Source organism: Telmatherina bonti (assembly GCF_933228915.1).
Source record: "Telmatherina bonti genome assembly, chromosome: 21".
Taxonomy (NCBI): domain Eukaryota; kingdom Metazoa; phylum Chordata; class Actinopteri; order Atheriniformes; family Telmatherinidae; genus Telmatherina; species Telmatherina bonti.
This window is the reverse complement of record NC_136630.1, coordinates 13974977-13997979: the sequence shown is the minus strand read 5'-3', so window position 1 is coordinate 13997979 and position 23003 is coordinate 13974977. Positions and strand designations below refer to the sequence as shown.

At 42.2% G+C, this 23003-nt stretch overlaps 1 protein-coding gene across 5 annotated transcripts; it reads left to right on the top strand.

Moving 5' to 3' along the window:
* Positions 1–887: 887 nt before the first annotated feature.
* On the top strand, positions 888–22973 carry kat6b (K(lysine) acetyltransferase 6B). 5 transcript variants are annotated; one of them, XM_079260944.1, is made up of 17 exons: positions 888–1022; positions 3109–3958; positions 7731–7839; positions 9841–9956; positions 10168–10249; positions 10749–10878; positions 11091–12043; positions 13135–13256; positions 14226–14338; positions 14472–14613; positions 14755–14916; positions 15406–15499; positions 16969–17200; positions 17486–17645; positions 18070–18354; positions 19205–19499; positions 19611–22973. In XM_079260944.1, the coding sequence occupies exons 2-17, from the start codon at positions 3341–3343 to the stop codon at positions 22409–22411; spliced, it is 6414 nt and encodes a 2137-aa protein (XP_079117070.1). In that variant the 5' UTR covers positions 888–1022; positions 3109–3340; the 3' UTR covers positions 22412–22973. The 5 variants fall into 5 exon arrangements, with proteins under 5 accessions (XP_079117070.1, XP_079117073.1, XP_079117069.1 ...); XM_079260947.1 differs by lacking the exon at positions 888–1022 and adding an exon at positions 2258–2370 and having other exon boundaries at positions 11091–11146; XM_079260943.1 differs by lacking the exon at positions 888–1022 and adding an exon at positions 2258–2370.
* Positions 22974–23003: the final 30 nt, after the last annotated feature.

The window sequence follows — 23003 nt, the reverse complement described above, 5'->3', positions numbered from 1 at the left end:
TATTTGCCCACTTTCATCACAACTGTCTGTAAGTGGATCAAAATAAATGTCAAGGACTGAATAGCAGAATGATATTGAATAATTTTACAAATATGAAAAATGCTTACAGGTTAATAAAAGCAGCAGAAGAGTCTAATGACAATACAATTAAGACATGTTAGATGAATGCAAATCAAATTACACATCAGATGTGTCCCTACAGGGGGAAATCTTTTAAAAGCTGTTTATAGAGTACAGTGTTTATTATCTGTCAGGAAGTTAGCAATTATCGGTCTAATTGCATCTGTATTTTTGCATGAAAAATTAGCTTTCTGGCATTTCTAATGCTGTTAAAGATTTGAGTGCAAGAAACAGGTCTAAAAACTGAAAATGTACTTCTTTTCCATTAATGCTGCTAACAACTATTGCTCTATCTTGGACTTGGCAAAGTTAATTAACTGATTAGAGAGTAATATCCCTTATGGCCTTGAGTAAAATTGGTCAGTGCAAGAAATGGCTAATTTTGAAATGAGAAAAGTCTGAAATGATGTGTTTATGTCTGTCACATTTGAGCATGTACTTCACATCAATGCAAGTTTAAAATGCCCATAGGGTATTGATGTTAATAGGAGTGTTACATAAAAATGTTATGTAGCCTGTGGAGACAAAATCCACTCACAACATAAGTGTGAAAATGTTCCTCTTGGCTCATCACTGGACGTGTTGATGGAGGGGGAAAAAGTGAAATTGACAATATCATTGTAGGAGCGCACTAAAGGGGCGACGGTCCGCTCCACTACACTGAAGTAGGGATGTCTACAGTGGAAGAAGAAGAAGGGGGAGGGTACCACTTTGTCACAGGCTGCTATGTAGATTAACCTTTCAATTAGTTGTTATCAGGTCCTCTCCATGTCTCGGCGCAAGCTTTTCAGCCTTCGATTTAAGACGTCAAATCCCACGAAATCGCTCGGATATGTCGCTTCACATTTATCCTTCGACGTAATAATGAAGAGGAATATCCGAAGGGGGGAAAACTTAAAGAGGTAAAGTACCAGCAAATATTTACGGTAGCTTGTGCTTTTCTTCTTCTTCTTCTTTAGTTAGGTATGTTCATCTTTGCTTGAAACTTGACGATAATTTGTTGTTTCTCACCGCCGCCGGCAGCAGATTTGATTAGGTTTGTGCAACATCTTAACAAAACGATGTATAACCCAAGTAGGCTGTGAATCATTTCCCTAATATAATATGGAAAACGAGAGCGGAGCTGAAGCAGAGAAATGGGAGCTCGGAAAACTAGCGATACATAATTGAGAAGCAGTGATGAAGGAGCTCCTCTCCCAGCTGCGTGTTAACTTGTATTCCCCGCTGAACATCTTTTTGCCCTCCAGGGCTCACTATTTGTCCTCATTGGAGATATTTGATAGTTAATGGTGATAAAGAGGTCATGCCATCATTGCACGGCGCAACACGGGACGTTAATAATTCCGCTTGCAAGACGTAGAGCCAAGCAGAAAAACCCACTTTACAGCCAAGCGGAACGTGCATTTATCGACTCTAAATCTCACGTCACGTAGTTTAAAACGTTAACTACCAGGAGAATTGCGGCTCCTCTCTGGAAAATAATGAGAAAGAAATGCAGATAAAGACGGGGGAAAAGGTGATAGCTTAGGGTGCATTTTGCTTGTAGGAGTAGACTATATTGAATATGTCTTTAATTATCATTGTTGTTATTAAATGTCATGTGTTTCACTTTAAGTCCGCGCCGAAGCCTTTGCGGGTTTTATGCAAACAAATGATAGATTTAACAAATAGCCAATTAAAGTCTAAAACGATCCAAATCACTTTCAAGTGTAACCAACTGTTTCAAGGAGGAATCTAAGTAAAGGTGGGCTGGTGTTAAACGCTCTGTAAATTAGGTTAAATATTTATCCCGCGCAATTACCACGTAGACATTTAACGCTTGTTATGGTGTATTTGTAACGTAATAACAATCCATCGCTTCGGTTAGAGCTGTGAGTTTAGATTTTATGAGCGTTAGAGGTGAATGATATCAATTCATCACTGGAGGCACCTTAAGAGGCGGGTCAATTGAGTGAAGTGACAGATCTTACAGCCAGTGCCGTGCCTCTTAGGGTGAGCTCATACATAAAGATTGACAAGTGCTTTATCAAACCAGAAATCGGATCTTGTCTTTACAGCCAATATTGAAGTTGCTTGGGAGGGCACATTAGTGTAGGTAAGGTTTAATGAGACTCCATTGGATTGTAATCAGCGTCATGTCGGATTCATGTAAACTACAACATTGTAACAAAATGGCGACTGTTTAGGTGACATCAGTAATGCTGGCAACACTGTCATTTATCAGCTCAACTCAGCGGAACACAACTCTTGGTTTGTTACCTAGTTATTACCGGTTTCTTTTCTTGTCTAAACGGCTCGATGGCGACTGCAGACGTGCCTCAAGCCCCCCAAACAGCAGCTGTCAGGAAGTGAGCATTGATTATGCGAGTGTCATTAAAAGCTCGCGCTGGATCAGTTTGTCGCTGCGGACGTCGAGCTGTCAAAAAAAAAAAAAAAAAAACAACAGTGTCGCGCGAGCTGCTCACGCTTAAACTTTATCTCTATTTTAAAGATGTTTTTATATAGTTTGTGTGTGATATAGAGAATTGTTACGGTGACATTTTGGAAATGACGTGCAGCAAAAAGTAAATTTGTAAGTTTTTTTTTGTTTTTTTTTTACCCTCTTTTTTTAAATTCCGGAAAGGAATCTGTAACCTAAAATACTTATCTGTCATTGAGAGCGTGCACACTTTTCCAGAAGTCACTGGAAGTTTCTGGCTACCTGTCATGCTGTGAAAACTTGCTACTCTTGGAAAATAGTCTCTTTTGAATTGGACATCTGGTTTGGTGTGCGGATTATGGTGTCAGACTATGGATTAAGTCACTCTGATTTCTTTAGCAGCCATGACAGCGCCTGCATCTGTTTTTATCCATCTGTTTCTCATGTTTTAGCACATATTAAAAGCCTTGCATTTCTTTGACTTAGTCTTTACACTCCATCTACCACTAAATGTGATGTATATGTTCTGAAAGTGCACTTATTTTTCTTTTTTCTTTTTTCTTTTTCAGATTTGATTTGGGAGTTTAATAAACACAGTTCCAGGTCATCTGATAATTACCACTGTGGAATTTACTAGTGCCAACTTTTCCTCAATTTTATCCAGGATTGTGAAGAATTGTCTGGATGCTTTCGTGGAGCATAACTTCTTGACCTTATTAAGGATGTGGATGTATCCAGTTTTCAGCTGCAGAAAGGGGGAATCTTTATGGATCACATTTTTGTGAGGCTAATTGTTCAATCATGGTAAAACTTGCAAACCCTCTGTACACGGGGTGGATTCTGGAAGCAATACAGAAAATCAAAAGGCAAAAGCAGAGGCCCTCAGAGGAAAGAATTTGTCATGCAGTGGCCACATCACATGGACTGGACAAGAAGACCGTCCTTGAGCAGTTGGAATTAAGTGTTCATGATGGTTCTATCCTCAAGGTTACAAATAAGGGAAGCGCCTCCTACAAGGACCCAGGAAATCCCGGAAGACTTGGATCAATCTTGCCTGCAAATGCATCTGTGCCATCAAAGGAATCTATATGGAATTCAAGCGATCTGCGCCATATTGATTGGAATAAAATACTTAATAGGGCCATTGAAGGCCTGGATGATACCCATGGCTCCTCTCTTAAAAACATTGAGAGGTATCTGAGGAATCAGGATGATCTCACAAACATTGTTGATAATCCTGCTTTCCGGCAGAGGTTGCGACTGGCGGCTAAGCGGTCCGTTAACAATGGAAGGTTGGTGAAGAATGGCCCGCGGTATAAGCTCAGCCATGGCAATGTGGAGGGAAGAAGCTCCAGGTGTCCAAGTGCTTCCCCCTTGGTCCTGTCATCAGTGACTCTCCTCCCCCATGAGCGAGACCAGGTATGCTCACCTTAGCCTTTGCATTCTCATTCTTTAACTTCATACTAATTCCCGTTTCACCATGATTTTTCAAGGTGTTACACCTCAGCTGTCACTTCAACAATAAGTATCTTTGTTTGCCACAATTGAGAAAAAAAAAGTTGTTATTGATGTGTTACTAATTTCCACCTTCTTACCTAGTTTACTGTGTACTGGAGCTTTGTTTTCTAAGAACTAAAGACTCTTTGGGACTTCAGTGGAGGCATTTATATAATATCACCTCAAAGTAAGAGGGATGAAAGTTTGGGCTACCACTGAGTGGATTTACTCAAGCAGGAATTTTATGATTGTGGGCTTAATCTTTAGGACTTAAACTTCAGAGGCCAGAAACAACGCCATCTAGAGTCCACCCCTCCAAGGCTGTGTTACTGGTGGTTTTCATAATATGAGCGCTTGGATAATCAGAAAGTCATGCTGACAGTGTGTGGTAGGCAGTCTACTGTGGGCTTCCCACAAGTTATGTAACTCTAGCATAATGACCTTAAAGGATGTGGCCGGCTGTCTTGTGAGTTGCATAGGATTAGTGAACAGAATTGTAATATTTTATTGGTAATTTGCAAGGGCGTGGGAACATGTTGTGAAAAGAAGCCAGAATAATTTGAAACTTCTTGCAACTACTATGACCTTTGAGCAGATGGAGATAGCCCAGAGAGGAAACCAAACTACAGAAACACACTTCCAGGTTGCATTGTTTGTGATGCTTTTGCCACATCAGAAGTGGCTCAGGCTTTGTAGAGATTATGTTTCTGTTACTGATGCCTGGCAATATCACGGAGTGCAGACAAATGCCTGTAGAGTGACAACACTTTAGTAGTTGCAATGCAATTTTAAGACACTGTTAAGTGCAGCAGTCTGTGTGATGGAAAATTGTTGTCATCATCTGTCTTTAAGGGAAGCGTTTAGTCATCTAAATAGTAGGTTGAGGCTTTTTCCACATCTTGTCTTGAGCCTTATCAAGATTAAGTTTAGTCATGTACTCTGCAGAAGTTCATGCAGCTGAAGCGGTGAGCAGCATCAGCCAATAGAGATGTCACTCTGCTCCTCACCAGTTTCACAGTGAATAATCAGGAAGCGACACCTTGATACTGCAGCCACAACTGTGACTGTGTCTGTGGTCAGGCCAAAAGTGAAACTGAGAACTGTTTAGAGACACAGTGTCCTGCAATGCTTCTCATATCCGAGGAAGGCCTGCTGTTTTCCATTTGGAACATTTCAACCTATTGCTCCCGGCCTGATGACATCACCTCCCCAGTTCAGGTTTAACATTCACTTCAAAGGATGACACATCTCTGCCTGCTTAGTTGTTAAGGCACAACGGGAGTGTGTGTGCTGAGAATAAGAGATACTTTGAGGTTAAAAGAAAGAGCAGTCTTGGTTTAGAGTTTATTAGATTCTGAAGAGACTCTGGCAGGAACAAAGGCAAGGAATGAGGTTTTTTTTCCTGCTGTGTTATGCAACCACTTGAGCTCACTCTCTCTCCACCAACAGTGTTCTAATAGGACCCCACCCCCTCACTCAGGACAGCCTGCTCTTTTGAAGCAGCATAATTTCCTGTAATGTACTTAATTTAGAATCCCCAAGAAAACCATCAGCATCCCTTCAGCTGTTTGTCTCTTTATTTTCGCCTTTTTGCCCTGTACAGATGGCAAATTGCTATTGATTTTAATACCCTGGCCTAAAAATATTCCTTGTGGAAATTAATCCAATTCAAGGCTCTGTTATGTAGGGAAATGTTGCCACGATTTAACATGCCATTGGTATGTTTTGAATCCATAGCATCAGTATACAGAGGTTACACAAAATCTTTAATGCTGACTATTACTTGTATTTGTATTTAGTTGTGTCTTATGCAATTTTGGGGGGGTAAAAAAACATATTTTCAACCTAAAACCCATTAAAACATAATAAACATGCATCTTAAGTAATAATAACAGAGGCTTTGTCGTCAAATTCCTTTGCCTGCATCTTCGCCATAATAACAGAGAATGGCTTGTGATGAAGGGATTAAAATGTCTTTTAATCACAGCCGAATAAACGTTATCTGACCTGTGATGAGGATATCTGTGGTCAGGTTAAGGAAACTTTGGGGTTACATTTACAGCAATGATCATTCTCATTATATGATTAAATTCTTTTATAACATAAATGTCAGAAAATAATGAAAATGCCAATGACAAGCTGGAAGAATCCAAGGTCTTCTCTCCAAATCATCTTTTCCTTTCTTTTCTCTTCTTCCTTTTCTTTTTTTTCACAAGTCTTTGCTGACCAGAATCTACAACAGAAACTATTAACATAGGTTATTTGAAGAATATTTATTATCAGGCATGTTTAGGAGGATTAATCTATTTTTAAAAAAATGTTTTGATTTTCCTCCAAATCAGGACTCTGAGCTATGCATCCTACAGGTATAGCTCTAACAGACTTTAGACTGTGTCGTTTTATGTTGATAATCGTAGCTATGTTAGCAGTCTTTAATTCCATTGTGCTCTTTCCAATATTGACCTGGCAGGTTGGAAAATACAGTAATCGCTGATGTGGCAGTAAACTATTTCCTCTCACCGTAACATCTAATTGATACAGCCAAGAACAGTGACAGAATTGCTGCTACAAAATTGCTGTGTTTTCTCTTGGGGTTGTTTGGATGGTGTGGCCGATTGAAGAGATGCTCCTGCCTCACATTTGTCGACAATAAAGATCTTCTATAACTCAACAGAAGACCAGCTGGAGGTCAGGAGCAGTGGAGATTTGGGAGATGCAAATTTGGTTTAGTTCAGGATGTTGATCTGCGTCAGAGAAACCAGGAACTAATTATGATCATCCCCTGAGTGCCATTCAAAGTTTCGGTCAATTGGTGAGGCCTTAGTGTGTAAACTGATGATGAGGTGGGTTATTTATAGTCACACCCAGCAAGTGGTATTTTCCATTTAGAACTTCTCAGCAGCACTCTGTTGCACGCCTTTTTGAAGCTTTTGTATGTGAGCTCATATTTAAAATAACTTTATGAAAGCCATATTCCGTCTGTCTGAGATGAGTCTCGTCTTGATTTCAGCCTAAGATTTGTTACGTTTTGACTGGCTGCTGCTGTGTGAAGTAATGACACTAAGTCTTCCCTGCTCTCCCTCTGAAGTCAGACTCCCTTCATTCTGCCTGATCAATGGGGAAATCCTCTTAAACTTTGAGCTCATATTTTACTTCTTCTGAACTCAGCCATAAGCCCTTAAATGAGTGTTTGTTCTGAGACTTGCAACATTTACAGTGGATCATGGCAGTAACAATGAGAGCATGTTATATTATTGAGGTAATTTGATTACATGCTAGTTAATCCTTTCAGACTGGAGTGCAAGCTTTAAGAATTGGATTAAGCCCTTAAACTACGATTACCAAGATCACTTACACATTCAGATGTAATGGATAAAGGGGGGTGGATCTCAAATGCAGCATATCTCTGAGGATGAGATTCATTTATTATTCATTTCTAGTCTGTGAGAACTCAGCTCTTTTTTCCATTCTGCGAGCTTCTGCTTCCAGTTGATATTTTTGTGGCTGTTTCATTAAATCCACATTTGGGTTTTATCTTCTTTGCCTTAACCCTCTATATCTCTACAATGATCTAAAAAAAATAAAAAATCCAGACAGAGATAATACATTCAAAAACTAAGAAGCTCCCAGGCTTTGCATATAAAATCCATTAATGTTTCTTAAACAGTTTGTTTCTGTTTGTGTTCCCACTCAGCTGCGGGTCGACCCCATCCCAATATGCAGTTTCTGTCTTGGAACGAAAGAGTCAAATCGGGACAAGCAGCCAGAAGAGCTGCTGTCCTGTGCAGACTGTGGAAGCAGTGGTAAGTTATCCTCTGCAACACTGGCTGGGTTTTCTTACAAGCTGTAACACACTGACCAAACTGTTAAAGTTACTGAACTGTTAGTATGTTGGCAAAGTATCAGTAGGAAAAGTGTAGGGGTGAGAAATGTTGTTAAAATGATTACTGCACTATAATGATGTCAAAGACTCATAGAAAAATTAAAGCTTGTGCTAACTGCCTTGAACTGTACGCTGGTTTTCTTTTCAGAAAAATGAACTGAAGACAAAGTACAACAATCTATCAGTTTTTAAATAGTTAACAAATTCATAATGGATGGAATCTGTGATGTATCTACTCAAGTTTTAGAGTCTTTGTTTAGTGTGTTTTCAATTAATAAAAGAAAAGACTTTAAGAAATGAGTTTTTGTTTGTATTTAGGAAAAAAAACTAAAGATGCAGCTTCTCGTTGGCTAATTTCTTACTGATGCTATTGAGAAACTAAGTGCTTGCATGTGTTTTTGTCAATTAGCAAGAAAAAGAAATAATAAACTGTAACTCGAGCTAATGCTGTTTCATTAGACTCTAAAATGCTTACGTCTCAAGGATAATATAAATCAAGTTAAACATCTCCATTAAGAAAAGTGTAGTAATTCATTATTAACCTACACTTGATATTAAAGCCAGACGGAGCATTACATTGACAAAACTGATAAAACTGAGGCTGCATTCCTCTCTCACTCACTCTTGTTTTTGTAACTTTGAGTAAGTAATCATCTTGCATGAATACACTTTATTGGAATTGTCAGCGTGCAAATTGACTCGCTTGTATTTAATGTCAACCTTACATTGCGGCTGGTTTATTGACCCGTTCAGTGTGAGCTAAGAAGTCACAGGTTATGGTGGTGTCGTTAAGCTGATTAAAACATGCAGCGCGAGTTAACACATCGTACATGGCTTATGTGTCTGCCAACTTTCAGGGCTAACACTGTTAGCCCTTTAAAACAACTTCTGATTGAACGCTTATGTAGACATGATAGTACTGGTTTTGCCAGGGTCTGTACTCCTAAGGACATTTACATTTTATCAAAATGAAACTTTCATTATATTTGTTATAAAAACGTTGCTGCTGCTTAGTTGTAAATTGCATTATCTTGAAAATCAGCTGTATAGCTTGATGTACTTATTTCCTAAATGTCTTGTTTCCTATAATCACCATATTCCAACTCAGCCAAGCAGATGTTACATTCTTGCTCCATATTTTTTTTAGTTTTCCCATATTGAAAGAACAATGTTCATTTAGATTGAGTGGCTCAAAGAATCTAAATTATTCAACCTCATGAGGGGCAAATGCTCAAGTGACCATTACAATCTAAAATCAAACAAGCTATTTTTACTCCGTTCAGATTCTGGTGTTAAAGCACTCCGATTTTAGCAGGGGTGCAAAGATCAGCCGTTTTCCTGCTGCAGATTGTTGGCATTTCCTTAAGTGTTCTTCTGTTCCAGACAAAACTGCCCATAAAATTACCTCTGCCAAGAAGTCATTTATGTTTGAACAATTATTTTAAATGCCGTAAGGAATTGTTCTCCCGGTGACATTTTTATAGCTCAAATTTGACGAAGTAGCGTCGAGGTGGTTTTCATTAACCACTTGTAGTGTACACAAATTGTGCTCTCACTGTAAAACAGCTGTTTTACAACCATGAGAGGGAGCCGGGTGAGAGAGAAGGCAAGCTTTTACATGACGTTCATGGATCAGCTTCCATTAGAAGGAGTGCTGCTACTGTTTCTGCCTCATTAAGATCAAATTATCTGTAATTAGCAGCTCAGATGTTTAATCATACTGTTTTTAGACACAAGTTGGGGCGGTGAGAGAAATTGGTGTGGACACACACAGGCTCCATTGTTTTTAATCATGTGATGTGTTAATATTTAACTTCACTGTGTAAATGGATGGAAAACATTATCTCTAAGTTGTTTACTCAGTCAAAGCTGGTAGCTGGGAAGATGCCACACTAATATGTGTAATTTATTGCTTCTGAAGGGCATCCATCATGTCTGAAGTTTTCCCCTGAATTAACCTCAAATGTGAAGAGATTACGGTGGCAGTGTATTGAATGCAAAACCTGCAGCTCCTGTCGAATACAGGGGAAAAATGCTGTGAGTATAATGCATACATCTTACCAAACCGTTTTCCATGTTGTTGGCTTGAGGGCGGATCCCATTTTGTGCATCCCTGAGGATTTGTTGAGATTTGTAAAGCCTCTCATGTGTACAATTGGGCTTATTTTTGTAAAAGACTTCAAATGACAGGGGTGTTACATGTATGCAACTGGGACATCCCTTACGTATGTCTGCTGTTCCCTTCCAGGATGAGATGCTTTTCTGTGATTCATGTGATCGGGGCTTTCACATGGAATGCTGCGATCCTCCGCTTTCAAGAATGCCAAAAGGTGAGGTGTTTACACTGTCTGGCTTCTCTGTTTCCCCCTCTGCTGTCAATTCAAAGCCTTTTCTTCACAGACAGCCGTTTGGGGCTGTCACTCAGCACACAGTGAAGCAGCAGGGGCTTATTAGGAGCTTTGCATGCATATCAAATTATTCCAGCATCCCCGGGGAGATTTGCTATCTCTGGATTACAGTACTGACCCTACAGCAAGGCTTGTAATGATGGTGCACGTACTGTAGTGGGATATTTGGCAGGCAATTCATAGAAATCACATAGCTTAGCTCAACAAGCTGACACGAAGTCTATTTAGCTGGACAGAGAATTGACCCAGTGTTTTTCTTATGGATTTTCACTTTGTGCTGAGTAATTGATTGTCATTGTGAACTGGTGGGATTCTCGCCAGCACTTTGTATGAAAGGAAATGTTTCAAATGAATGTACTCTATGTCCTTTGAATTGATTAACCCACCCAAACGCTACTCTCTGTGTTTGGACACCCTCCAGGAACCTGGATCTGCCAAGTCTGCAGGCCAAAGGAGAATGGGAAGAAACTGCTGCACAAGAAGGCCGATCAGATCAAACGTCGATATGCAAAGCCAATTGGAAGGCCCAGAAATAAGCTCAAACAAAGAATGTAAGCGTGCAGCGATCCAAACGTTGGCAGCTTAAATTTTTCAGAGGGGATTTTGCATTTGGTATTAAATTAATTAAAAGTACCTCAACATGTCTGATAACTTCAGTAGATTTAAAGTTTTAATGGGAAGTTTAGTTATAAGCACCAATATACATGTAAATAAATACATATTCATCTTTTTTTCTTCGTTTTCATGGTTTTTGGCCTCGCAGGTCTGTAACCAGTGGTGATGGTTCCATGGTAGCACTTGGAGGAAGGGGGTCACCTGGTAGGGGTCAAAAGATTACCGTCTGTTCCACACCTTCATCTGGTCATGCTGCATCTGTGAAGGACGCCCGAGACAGATTGGCTGTTGCAGAGCCTTGTTGTGCGGTCAACGCCACCCAATTCACCACTTCCCCTCCCACCACCACTCCCTCCCTCACGCCCACCTCCACCCCAGCCACACTCACTGTTAACAAGAAAACCAAAGGGCTTATTGATGGGCTTTCCAAATTCTTTACTCCTTCCCCTGTGGGCCGTCGCTCGCGAGCTGTAGCCGTAGAGTCGCCTGCCAGACAGTTAAGCTCTAGAGACAAGAGTCCACCCCAACTGTCCACGCCACAACAGCCATTCGCCTTTGCTGCTGATGCCTCTCAAAAGATAGCCCCCTCATCCTCTGCACTTCCTCCTGCTTCCACCTTGCCAGGACTTAGTCCCCCCTCGCAGGTGTCCAGCAGCTCCACCTCTGCTAACTCGCCCCAGAGTTCTTCCAGCCAGTCTAGTGTTCCTTCCCTGAGTAGTCTCTGCAGTAGCAGCCAACTTAAGGGACTTTTTGACGGACTCTCTCACATTTATACTACTCAGGGACAGTCGCGGAAAAAGAGACTACAGTGCTACGCGCCACCTAAGCGCATGCCCCATAAGCAGGATTTGTCCAAAACAGGGCCCCAGTGCCTTGGAAAGAATGAGTTTAATAAAAATAGGTTTCACTCCACATCTGCTGGGCTGGGTCGACCCAGAGGACACCCGTTTAAGATGGTCAGTCATTTCAAACGTAACCCTTTCCTGAAAAAGCACAGGACACTAGGCAGGCTGAGGTATAAAGTGAGCCCTCAGAAGGGAGCCCCCACACCAGGAAAGGGAGACTTGACAGACGGAAGAATTAAGCCTGAGAATAATCATGGTAAGCAAGGCTCAAAATTCAAGCCAAGACCTGCGTCTCCACACCTTTAAGCTTCTTTTTTTTTTTTTTTTAAAGCCTGACACTCGCTTTTTTTTTTCTCAAACTAGAGCTAATCTTTTCTTTGAGAAGACACCCTCAACATCCTAACAGACTACTAATCCTCTTCCTAATTTTAATTCTTTTTTAGTTTATTAACACAGTTTCGTTGCGTTTTAACTTGGCTGCGAAGTTTACGTAGCTTCCATCCTCTCGCCCGTTGGCTTTTTGTCATTATGCATGGCCCACTAACTCACTCATGTTGCTCCTTGCTCTGTCCTTGACCCTCTGCGGTAGTCACTGCATTGTAGAAACCGTAGTCACATCGTGCTCTTCTTCATCCCACCCTCAATGTTCAAATCACTGCCTCTTCTCAACCTCACTTCCAGTGGTCATTAGACACATACAGCCCTATGATTCACCCACCCAAGTCGACTCAGAGCTGACATGATGATTGCTACAAGTGTGCTAAGCCTTACATTTCACTGTCTTTAGAGACAAAAGCAGAGTTAAAAACACACACTGCACAGAAAAAACTAAGGGAAACATGTTTTGAGAGATTCTAAACAATATCCTGCACACGTATTAAGTTTTCAGCAGCACATATCCATAAATATGCTAATGACACATTGCTTCGACTTGTAATGGGTTTTTGTTTTGGCAGTTAAGTCATGGTGTTGATATCTTTCATAAAATTACTGCCTGCTTTCCAACATCAGTTTCTTTTCATATCGAACACTCGCCCCTCCACTGCATCTGCTTCTTAATTCATGGGAAACTGTCTTGGTGGATGACTAAGCACATGAAAGCGGTTACGCAATTAGAGTGATTTAGTTTCACTTCATTACATTAGGGATTTTCATATAAACATGCAAAGATGATACATTATGAAATTCCGCAGAGACACAGCCTCAAACAGACTCAGCAGCAGTACTCACAGTAGATGCACATTTGCATAGAATGCATTTATGAGATTATTCAGCCACGGCTGCTTCAGAGACTAGTGTTGATGTGCTGTCTCATGTGTTGATATTGTGTTATTGTGCCTGTAACAGGCCACAACCGGGAGCTGCATGTGAAGCGGGAGGTGCGAGCGGACTTCGTGGCCACATCCAGAGACCACGTCACAGAGGAAGACATTGAGACATTCACACATGTCCAGGAACTCGCTGCTCAGGTGAGGAAATAAGGTGAAAAGGTTCAGTGTAGGTGAGAAGTTTGCAGTTTTGTTTTTATGCACAAAACTGCTGGGTTTACACATGAGCTGCAGTTCTTATGCAGGGCATACAGTCAGGATGAAGGAGTAAAATTTGTTAGCGAATTAGGCCTGGTACGTTTATATCTTTATCTCTTTTCAGCATTAAAAGGAAAATCCCAGAAAATGTGAAAATGATGGCTCTCTTACTGAGAAGTCCTTCAAGTTTTAATTTTCGTAGCCACATGATATCCTGTTACATCCATCCAGCAGATGTTTTCCAGCAGAACCACAACTTTGTCATCTTAGTTTGACTTTCTGACATATCATTTCTGTCATCTACAGTTTCTCTCCAGGTCTGACTCACTGTCTCACTTTCTGTTAACATGGACCGTTGAGTCAATGTTAAACAAACTGAGTAGTTTAACCAAACATTCATATCATCAGGCCATCTTTTGGTTTTCCAACCTCACCCAGATTGTGTTTTCTCCCCCCCAAAATGATTTCCTTCATTTGATCTTCTGAACTATTACGTCATGCATAGAAACATGAACATATGTACTATTTTGATTATCATAAGTTAATGTTTATTTCCTTAGTCAGATCTTAGTAGTGCTTATGAGGCTGAAGCTTCCTTGTGTCTATAATTCTTATAATGATCTGTCTTATGGTTACAATAACCTGTTGAAATTTTACCAGAGCAATAATAGATAGAGGGAGAATACACAGAAACCCATTAACATTTTAGATCAGAAAACTGATCTAAACTGAATAAGGAGATGGATGTTGGTCCTTTTTGTGTATCTTTATTTTCACATGAGAAATACGGACCACTATCTGGATATGAATGTACCGTGAGCAATTATGGGGGCTTGTGATAAGAGACGCAGTAACATGAAATTATGTAGGTCGCTGAATTTAACCAATTGCGTTTGTAAAATCTTTTTATAGAAAACCGGATCGCTGATGAGCGCAGACTCCATTCGATGCCCTGCTGTCATTGAATTTGGGAAGTATGAGATTCAGACCTGGTACTCATCACCGTACCCACCTGAATATTCAAGGTAATGCTTGGATTTTTTTTGTCTTTTCTAGATATGATGACATCTTCATTGTTACTGCATTCATTTCTAGGTCACATCATAGAACCTCTGATATTGAAGTATAAACCACAGCTCTCCCTTCTGTCTTCACCAGATTACAAAAGCTTTATCTGTGTGAGTTTTGTCTGAAGTACATGAGAAGCAAAAACATTCTCCAGAGACACACAAAGAAGTGCGGCTGGTTCCACCCGCCAGCCAATGAAATCTACAGAAAGGACAACCTTTCCGTATTTGAGGTCAGCTTTCGTTTACAGTGATAAAGCAATAACTGTATGCTGCATGAGATTTCACCATTGAATGGGTGCTGGGAGGAGGAGGAAGGGAAAAATGGGAACTGTTTGAACAGTGTCCCCTTGCTCTTTTTATTCCATGTTTAGGTTGATGGAAATGTCAGCAAACTCTTCTGCCAAAACCTCTGCCTGTTAGCCAAGCTTTTCCTGGATCACAAGACCTTGTATTATGATGTGGAGCCTTTCCTCTTCTACATACTTACAAAGAATGATGAGAAAGGTTGTCATCTTGTGGGCTATTTCTCCAAGGTATGAATTATGGAGTGATTTTACAGGAAATGAAGGAGTGCTTAGCATAATTTCTGAATGATGATACTGATACAGAAAGATTTGACTGTAATTTGTCCGTTTTTGCAACATAACTCTAACTTTGATATTTAAAAAGTGTCCGATGTAGAGATTTAATGATGGGATCAGTCAAGAAAAAAATATTTATTAGATCCAAAATTTCACATGTGGGAAACGTGTGTCATGTTTGAAATCATTTACACAATTTCAAGGGGGAATTATTGATTAGTTCAATAAGTAAATACCACAACCGTCTGGCTAACAGCTTTTTCACATTCATTAATGATGACAGTAGTTGTTTGCTGCAACCCTAATTCTCACACCGTGATGGTTTTGAAGTGAAAGTCTGGTGTGCATGTGCACGGCTTAAGACAAGGACAATGGCAGGTGCAGTAAATTGCCAGCTTCAGCAGAGCTCTGACATACTTGATCTGTTTCCCCTTCCCTCAGGAAAAGCTTTGCCAGCAGAAGTACAATGTCTCCTGCATAATGATCATGCCTCAGTACCAAAGGCAAGGATTTGGAAGGTTCCTTATTGATTTCAGTAAGTTCCTTAATGCTTTTTTAGACCACCAAAATCACAGTTTTTAACTGGTCTTCACACAATTTTAGATGAAAGGGTAGATTTGTAGCTCGTGGCAAGGTGCTGTTATTCTGTTAAGGCATTGAAGGGATCTAATCAAGAACATTTGCATGCAGTGCTTTGGCAATCACAGATGATTAGGAGTGAAAAACATAACATTTGAGCTGCCTGTATTATTTTAAGGTCGGTACTTTTCCCACTCTTATCGTTGCCTGAAAGGCTTTTCGCTGCAGAAAATGCCCTCAGTTTTGTCTCCTTGACTTGTGATGAGGCTCAGATGCTGCTTTTATGTTTCAGTGTAGTAAATGCAGCACATACAATATTTATAGCTTTGTGGTCCACTTAAGAAAACAGTTGCTGCCTTGAGTGGATTTCTGTGTTTAGCCAGGCAGTTTTTGTCATTATAGGCATTTTTATTATTTTCAAGAGTTGTCTCTTTGTCGACTTTGTATGTGAGGGAAAGAATGGAGAAAAGCGAGCGCGGGGAGGGCGGTAATGGAGCATTTGATTTCCTGTTCACTTTGGGAGCCATTGAGACACAGAGATGCGAGAGGATCTGTGATATTGAGAGTGTGCTGATAACAAAGACAGGGATTAAGGGAGATTGAACACAGCTGAGTTCTGAGCTCTTTGAAGGCTTTATTGGAAAATGTAGCTTTGGAGCTGGAAGTTGTTTAGATTAAGATTTTCTGTTATATTGGACTGTATTAGAGGAATACTTTGTTTCAGGTAGCTCTGAGAGCGCAGCCTTGTGTATGTGTCTGTGTGGGGAAATAGCATCTCTTTTTCAAAAATAAGTCAAAGGTCTTTGGTTTTAACACAAAAAAATCATTTAATTTAGTTCAGAATTCGTTGCTATGTGTTTGTCATCAAGGGCTCATTTTCTTAGGTTTAGTAATGAATATTGTCATGATTGCTGGAATATTGCGTTCACTGTTTGGTGATTAGATTTGCTTGTTTGGTTCTCGGAAGTGGGAGCACATTAAAAGGCGCTAATTAATTTCATGCCGCTCATAATGGATGACCCTTGACTGGGCCGCCATAAAACTAATTATACTCGCATACATATTAGTATTAGGACTTTTTTTCCCTTCTCTTTCGTTATCTCTCCTAAGTGTAGTCTCCTGTGAGCAATGACATCCAACTGCTTCACAGTTTCACTCTGTCACTTTGCTCCTCTCTTTCAACCTCTTCTGTTGTCCTTGCCAGCATGTATCATAGCTTCTGACAAAGGTTGAAGGAGAGGAAAGCTCATTTCCCTAACTCCTTTTATGCAATTTGAAGGTGAATCCAAACTGTGGCTCAGTGTCATATCCTGACATGAATATATAAACCATAAAGGATTGACTTACAGTCTGAAATAACACAGCAGCAACCTTTAGCTCAACTAAAACATTTTTTTTGTTTATGTTTGAATTGTGTCTTTTTAGGTTACCTTCTCACCAGGCAAGAAGGACAAGCTGGCTCCCCGGAGAAGCCACTGTCAGATCTGGGTCGCTTATCCTACCTGGCATATTGGAAAAGTGTCATACTGGAGCACCTTTATAAGCACCCAGATAAACACATCAGTGTTAAAGGAATAAGCAGGACCACTGGGATGTGTCCGCACGACATCGCCGCTACTCTCCAGCAGCTCGGCATGATTGACAGACAAGATGGCAGGTCAGTTTCCAAGTCACAGTCTCCTTCAGCCCACGCTGCCACTTCTGTATGCTGTCTGACTTATCCAGGCCAGCAAGTATTTTTAACAGCATATCCATTAATGCTGCTGAATATTGACAGAAGTAAGTCAGGTTAAGTACCCCCAAGGACACGGAACACCTGCGTTCCCAAAGAGCCTGTCTTTGTGCTAGTATTTAAGCACACATCACCTCTTCTCTGCCTTTGCTAGTGCTTTCCCTTGTTGTGGATTTACAGTTAACTCGTGTGCTTTTCTCTCTGTCTTAGGATTGTTTTAATCAGAAGAGAGCGATTGATTCAGAGGCATATGGAGAAGCTGAGGGCTAACCCACGTCAGAATGAGGTGGACCCAGATGCCTTGCGCTGGACCCCTTCAACCACTCTCAACGCCGTTTTATCTGAGGAAGAGAGAGAGGCAGAGATGGATGTAGGTTTCGTTGTACAAGAGACATGAGTTGTTTGTTTACAGTTGCCTAAAATGCTGTTAGCGGATGTTTGTTTGATTAGCTGGGGAGTTCAAATAGAGGCCATTAATGAGAAAGGCATTCTCACTGTCAGCAGGCATCTAATGTTGTGCAAAATTGCCCCAAATCAGTTCACTACATAATTGATGGTACTGAATATTCCATGAAAAGCAATCTTTCCACGGTTACTTAACAGAAATGTTTCCATCATGATGGGCAGGCATCCAATCAGGACACTGTTTATATTATCTGGAGAAACCTGCAGTGATTCATTTGTCATGATGTTAATTCCAATCTCTTGTTTTCCCATTAGCCTCATTGCTCAGATGTTCTATCCGTGCGTGCTTCTTTTCCAGAGATAATGTGTCTTGTCTGTTTAATTACCAGGCTGAGCGGCTGAAGGAGCAGGCCAGTTGCTGGGAAAAGGAGGAGAGAGAAGACTATATGATTACTCACAGTGGCAGGCAACCTCTCACAAAGATCCACTGCAAGATTCCTTACCGGACCTACGAACGGCGTCCTCCGCCTCCCTGGACCAGGCGCATCCAGCAGTCCGAGGCAGTGAGTGATGACGAAGCAGATGACGATGACGAGGATGATGATGATGACGACTCAGATGGTTCGCCACCCATCCTTACAAAAGCTCATGCAATGCTCGCAGCCAAAAGAAAGGTAACTTCTTGAGTTTGTTGATGTGAATCATGCTTCTTATGCACCTTTAGTCCTCCATATGATTATCTCATTGATAGTCTGCAGTTTTATTCCAAGAAGTGGAATTTGCATGTATGTTTAGATATCCCTCATTAAAGACCATTCTGTTTACCTGAGTGAGATGGAAAGGTTTGATAAATATTCATAAATTCAGTTAAGGGTTCAGTGGCTTCTTCCTGTCATCTGGAGACTCCCTGCGTGCCTGCAGCAGTAGATAATAGATTGTGTTTTCACTGCTGGTGTCGAGACTGTGCAGGCTAAACCTTGTACTATTGTCAATGGTCATGGTTAATTTACCGCCCTCCTCTATGCTTTTCACATCTGTTCTGTTTATATGGCACTGCCCCCTTGTGCTGGAGATAATATTACAGCTGGCTGCATGATGTCAGAGAGACCTTTGCAAAGAAGAGCAGTATGGAAACCATAAAAAAAATTACACTGGCTGTTGGAGTTTATTTAGTGCATTAGCTACAGTACTGATTTCACATTCTCCTTGTGAAGGATTACAGAGAGGAGCGCGGTTGAATCAGAGGCAACCAGTGGGAAATAACTAGAGAATGTAAAATATAGACTGTGGTCTCTGCTTACTCTGCCTTTCTCATTTGTGGTTTTCCACACCAGGCTGCATTACTTAAACATTTAGTCTTGCCGAGTGGTTTTAACGTTTAGCACAGGAGCCTGAATCAGTTCTTGCCATATCCTCATGGAGGTCATCCACATAGTGCCCTAGTTTTCAAGCTTAACAAAGCTACTCAGCTGTGAAGGAGTTTTTATTCCCTTTTAATTGGTTCCTCTTTTATTTGCCTTTCAGAGAACCATTGTTCTCAAGAAGAAAGGGCGTAAAAGGAAGCGAATAAACAGCAGCGTGACAACAGAAACCATTTCTGAGACGACTGAGGTGTTGAACGAGCCATTCGACAACTCAGACGATGAGCGTCCTATGCCACTGCTGGAGCGCACTTCCAGAATGGGCGAGATGGAAGAAGATGAAGAGGAGGAGGAAGAGGTGCTAAAGAAGACACCAACTACACCAGTGAAACGTCGGAGAGGTCGCCCAAGGCTGGAGAAAAATGCACGTAAAGACAGGCTTATGGACTGGAATGAAGGTATTTGCATCACTTCTAAACAACGATTTATACTCGGTCATTTAAAGTTGGTTTAAGTGTCTTATAGAAAAAGTAATATATATTTTCTTTATTCTTTATTTTTATCTTTAGAAGTTGACATTTTATCCAAGAGGCCCAACAGACCCCGTCCCATGAAACGGAAGAAAGGTTGGCCCAAAGGAGTGAAACGTGGTCCTCCAAAATGGAGGTTAAAGAACGAGCGAAAAATGGGCTTTAAGCTGAACCTCTACACACCCCCAGAAACGCCAATGGAGGCAGAGCAGCACCATATTCAAACCGAGGAAGCCAAACCTGAACCCGACCAGGACATTATGAGTGCAGATGAGGAAAACAAGGCAGACAGAGGCTTGGCTAGTCCGGATATAACGCAAGATGGGCTCCAATCTGAGCCCCCAAGTCCTGCCGACCATGGCTCCCAGAAGTCAAGCTCTCCTGAAGGATCACCGGTGGTTTCTCTGGCTTGCTCACCGGCTGCCTCTGTGGAAGCTGTCTCCCTCAGACCTGTGGACAGAGATGATTTCCCAGAACTTTGTGAGGATGACCAGCAGGAGAGTGAGCACGAACAGGACTCACCAGCCAAAGATGTGGAGCACAGCACTGCAGGTGCCATGTTAGTGGAGAATGACAACGAGGAGGAGCATCAAGCTCAGACAGAGGATCAGGATGCAGACAATGAAGATGATGGTCACAGAAAGCTGGCAGGATCTGAGAGCAGAACTGAAGAGTTGGAGCCCAGTTTGAAAGAAGTACCAAAATGCTCCCAACCTTTTTTAGATCCAAAAGAAGACAATGGCTCGGAGTTGAGTCAGCAGGTTTCTAAAGTGTTATGTAGTGAAAAGGATCTGGCGGCGGCTGTAGAAAACACCCAGAATGCAGTGACAGAAACAACAGTGGAACCGCCACAACCTGAAGCAACAGCAGCCGCTTCAGTAGCAGCTGTTGATTCTGATAATCCTGTAGACTCCGAGTCAGAGGAAGAAAGCATGCCCAGTCCTTGTCCGAATCAGCCGCCTCTTCCACCTGCAGGGAGGTCAGCACTCAGTCCCGTGCTGAGAGAGGATCCCCCAGTCTGCACGGAGATTGACTCAGAGACAGCCCAAGCTGTTCAGTCCCTGACGCAACAAACTGAGAGAGAGAATGTTTTCCAGGACTGCGTAGAAAGCCAGGAGCCCTGCAGGAATCTGCAAACCTATACCCATGTGGCTCAGAGTCCCCAGCTCACTTCCATGGATGACTGCCCTCAGTCAGACCACAGCAGTCCCCTTTCCTCGACACACTCCCATCCCAGCCAGTCAGTACGCTCAGTTAATAGTCCGGCCGTTTCCATCCTTGAAAGCGGCTACACTCAGATCAGCCCTGACCACAGTGCCATCTCGGTGCCTTCACTCCACAACATGGAGACGAGCCCCATGATGGATGTGCCATCTGTATCGGATCACTCTCAGCAGGTGGTGGACAGTGGCTTCAGCGATTTGGGCAGCATCGAGAGTACTACTGAGAACTACGAGAACCCCAGCAGCTATGACTCCACCATGGGCGGTAGCATCTGTGGGGCAGGGCCCTCCCAGAACAGCTGTTCATATGGTAGTATCCCCCCCAGTGGTCTGCCCCAGAGCAGCTGTGCTGTGAGCCAACAAATGGCTGCAGTTAACCCTGGCAGCTGCGGCATGATTCAGCAAAACAGCCTGAGCTCACCGCCTCACTGCAACGTCAAGTCGCCACAGGGCTGCGTGGTGGTGGAAAGGCCTCCCAGCAACAGCCAGCACAGTCAACACAGCCAGCACGGTCAACACAACTCCCACAGCAGGCACGGCCCACACAATCAGCACAGCCAACACAATCAGCATGGTCCACACAATCAGTTATCCCAGCACAGTCAACACAATCCCCACAGCCAGCATAGTCACCACCACAATCACCACCTGCAGCACAATCAGCTCAGCCAGCACAATCAGCATCCTCAGCATAGCCTTCACAATCAGCACGGCCAGCATGGCCAGCAGCAGCCCATGGCACAGTGTGCCATACCCACCAATTTCACCACCACCATGCAGCTGGCAGACATTCCTGAGTCTGGCAACCCAAACTTTGCCCTTTATGAGAGGATCAACCACCAAGGGGAGTATGGTGGCGGGCACTATTCTCAGTCATCGGGTCTCAGTCTGGCTAAACTGCAGCAGTTCACCAACACATTTATTGACCACCCTCGCTCACTGCCTTTCAACCACTCTGCTTCACACCCCATCACATCTTATGCAAACACCCCTTCACTGTCATCACAGCACTCTAGCCTGGTATCCCTGTCCCAGACCCCACATAGAGTCTCAAACCCCCAGGTGCAGGCCACCATGACCCCGCCCCCAAACCTTAGTTCGCCACCACCCATGATGTTACAGCGCAATGTGGGCATCCCTCCCTCACAGCGGATCCAACCCCAAATGACGTCTAAGAATCACATCAGTGCACGCTCCAAATCGGCCCCGCTGTCGCACCACCAGCAACAGATGTACGCTCGGCCGCCACAGACTGTTGCCATGCAGGCACCATCCAGGACGCTGGCTGCCATGCCGCGCATGAACATGAGCATGAACATCATGCCGGCACCCAGCTACAATGTCAACTCCATGAACATGCCCTCCCTCAACACCATGAATGGTTACAGCATGAGCCAGCCCATGATGAACAGTGGCTACCATGGCAACCATGCTTATATGAACCAGTCACCCCAGTACTCTATGCAGATGGGCATGATGGGAACACAGCCATACCCCCAGCAGCCCATGCAGGCTCCACCACATGGCAACATGGTTTACTCTCCAGCTGGTCACCATGGTTACATGAACACGGGCATGTCCAAGCAGTCCCTGAAAGGGCCTTTAATCAGGCGGTAACTCTCCGCAGGACTGAGCTGGTTCTTCTCACGTGCATTTGGCTGTTTTTAAGATGCACTGATCTGGCCTTGTTTCATTTATGGGTGTCTTTTTTTTTTGTTTGTTTGTTTTTTTTTATGTTTATTACTTAAAAACCAGCAGCAGCACTTGGAAAGAATGCAAAAATTTTCGTCAGTAACTTAACTTTGAAGCTAACGTTTAAAAAAAAAAAAAAAAAGTATTTTTGTCCTCCAGCTGGGAAGCCTTACATCATTATGATGAAAATCTATTTAAATAGTGTTAGTGTCTCAGATGTGTCTTTAGCCAGGCAGGTTCAGAGCTCAGATGTAGAGAATTCATCAGTGGTCTTGCAGTTGTGTAGCAGCCTCAAATGAAGCCATTTAATGTGCCTGCTACAAGTGGAGATCGTGGCTGTTGGAACCTGTTCAGTGTACCTGTCTAACAGTGCTGACAATTAGTTTGTACTATACTCATGCCTTTGTATATTTAAATTATTGTACTTATTTTGTAAAGTGACAAAAAGCATGCTTCAGTCTCTGTTAGTGACAGTGCATTTAGTAGTACTGTACAAGTGTTGTGCTTAATAGCAAGC

Bases quoted from the DNA above. Each gene is read 5' to 3' on its own strand.
- kat6b (XM_079260944.1), top strand. From the start codon at position 3,341: ATGGTAAAACTTGCAAACCCTCTGTACACGGGGTGGATTCTGGAAGCA. The intron at 13,257-14,225 runs GTGAGGAAATAA...ATCTTTTTATAG, and splicing joins TCCAGGAACTCGCTGCTCAG to AAAACCGGATCGCTGATGAG. The intron at 19,500-19,610 runs GTATTTGCATCA...TTTTATCTTTAG, and splicing joins GCTTATGGACTGGAATGAAG to AAGTTGACATTTTATCCAAG.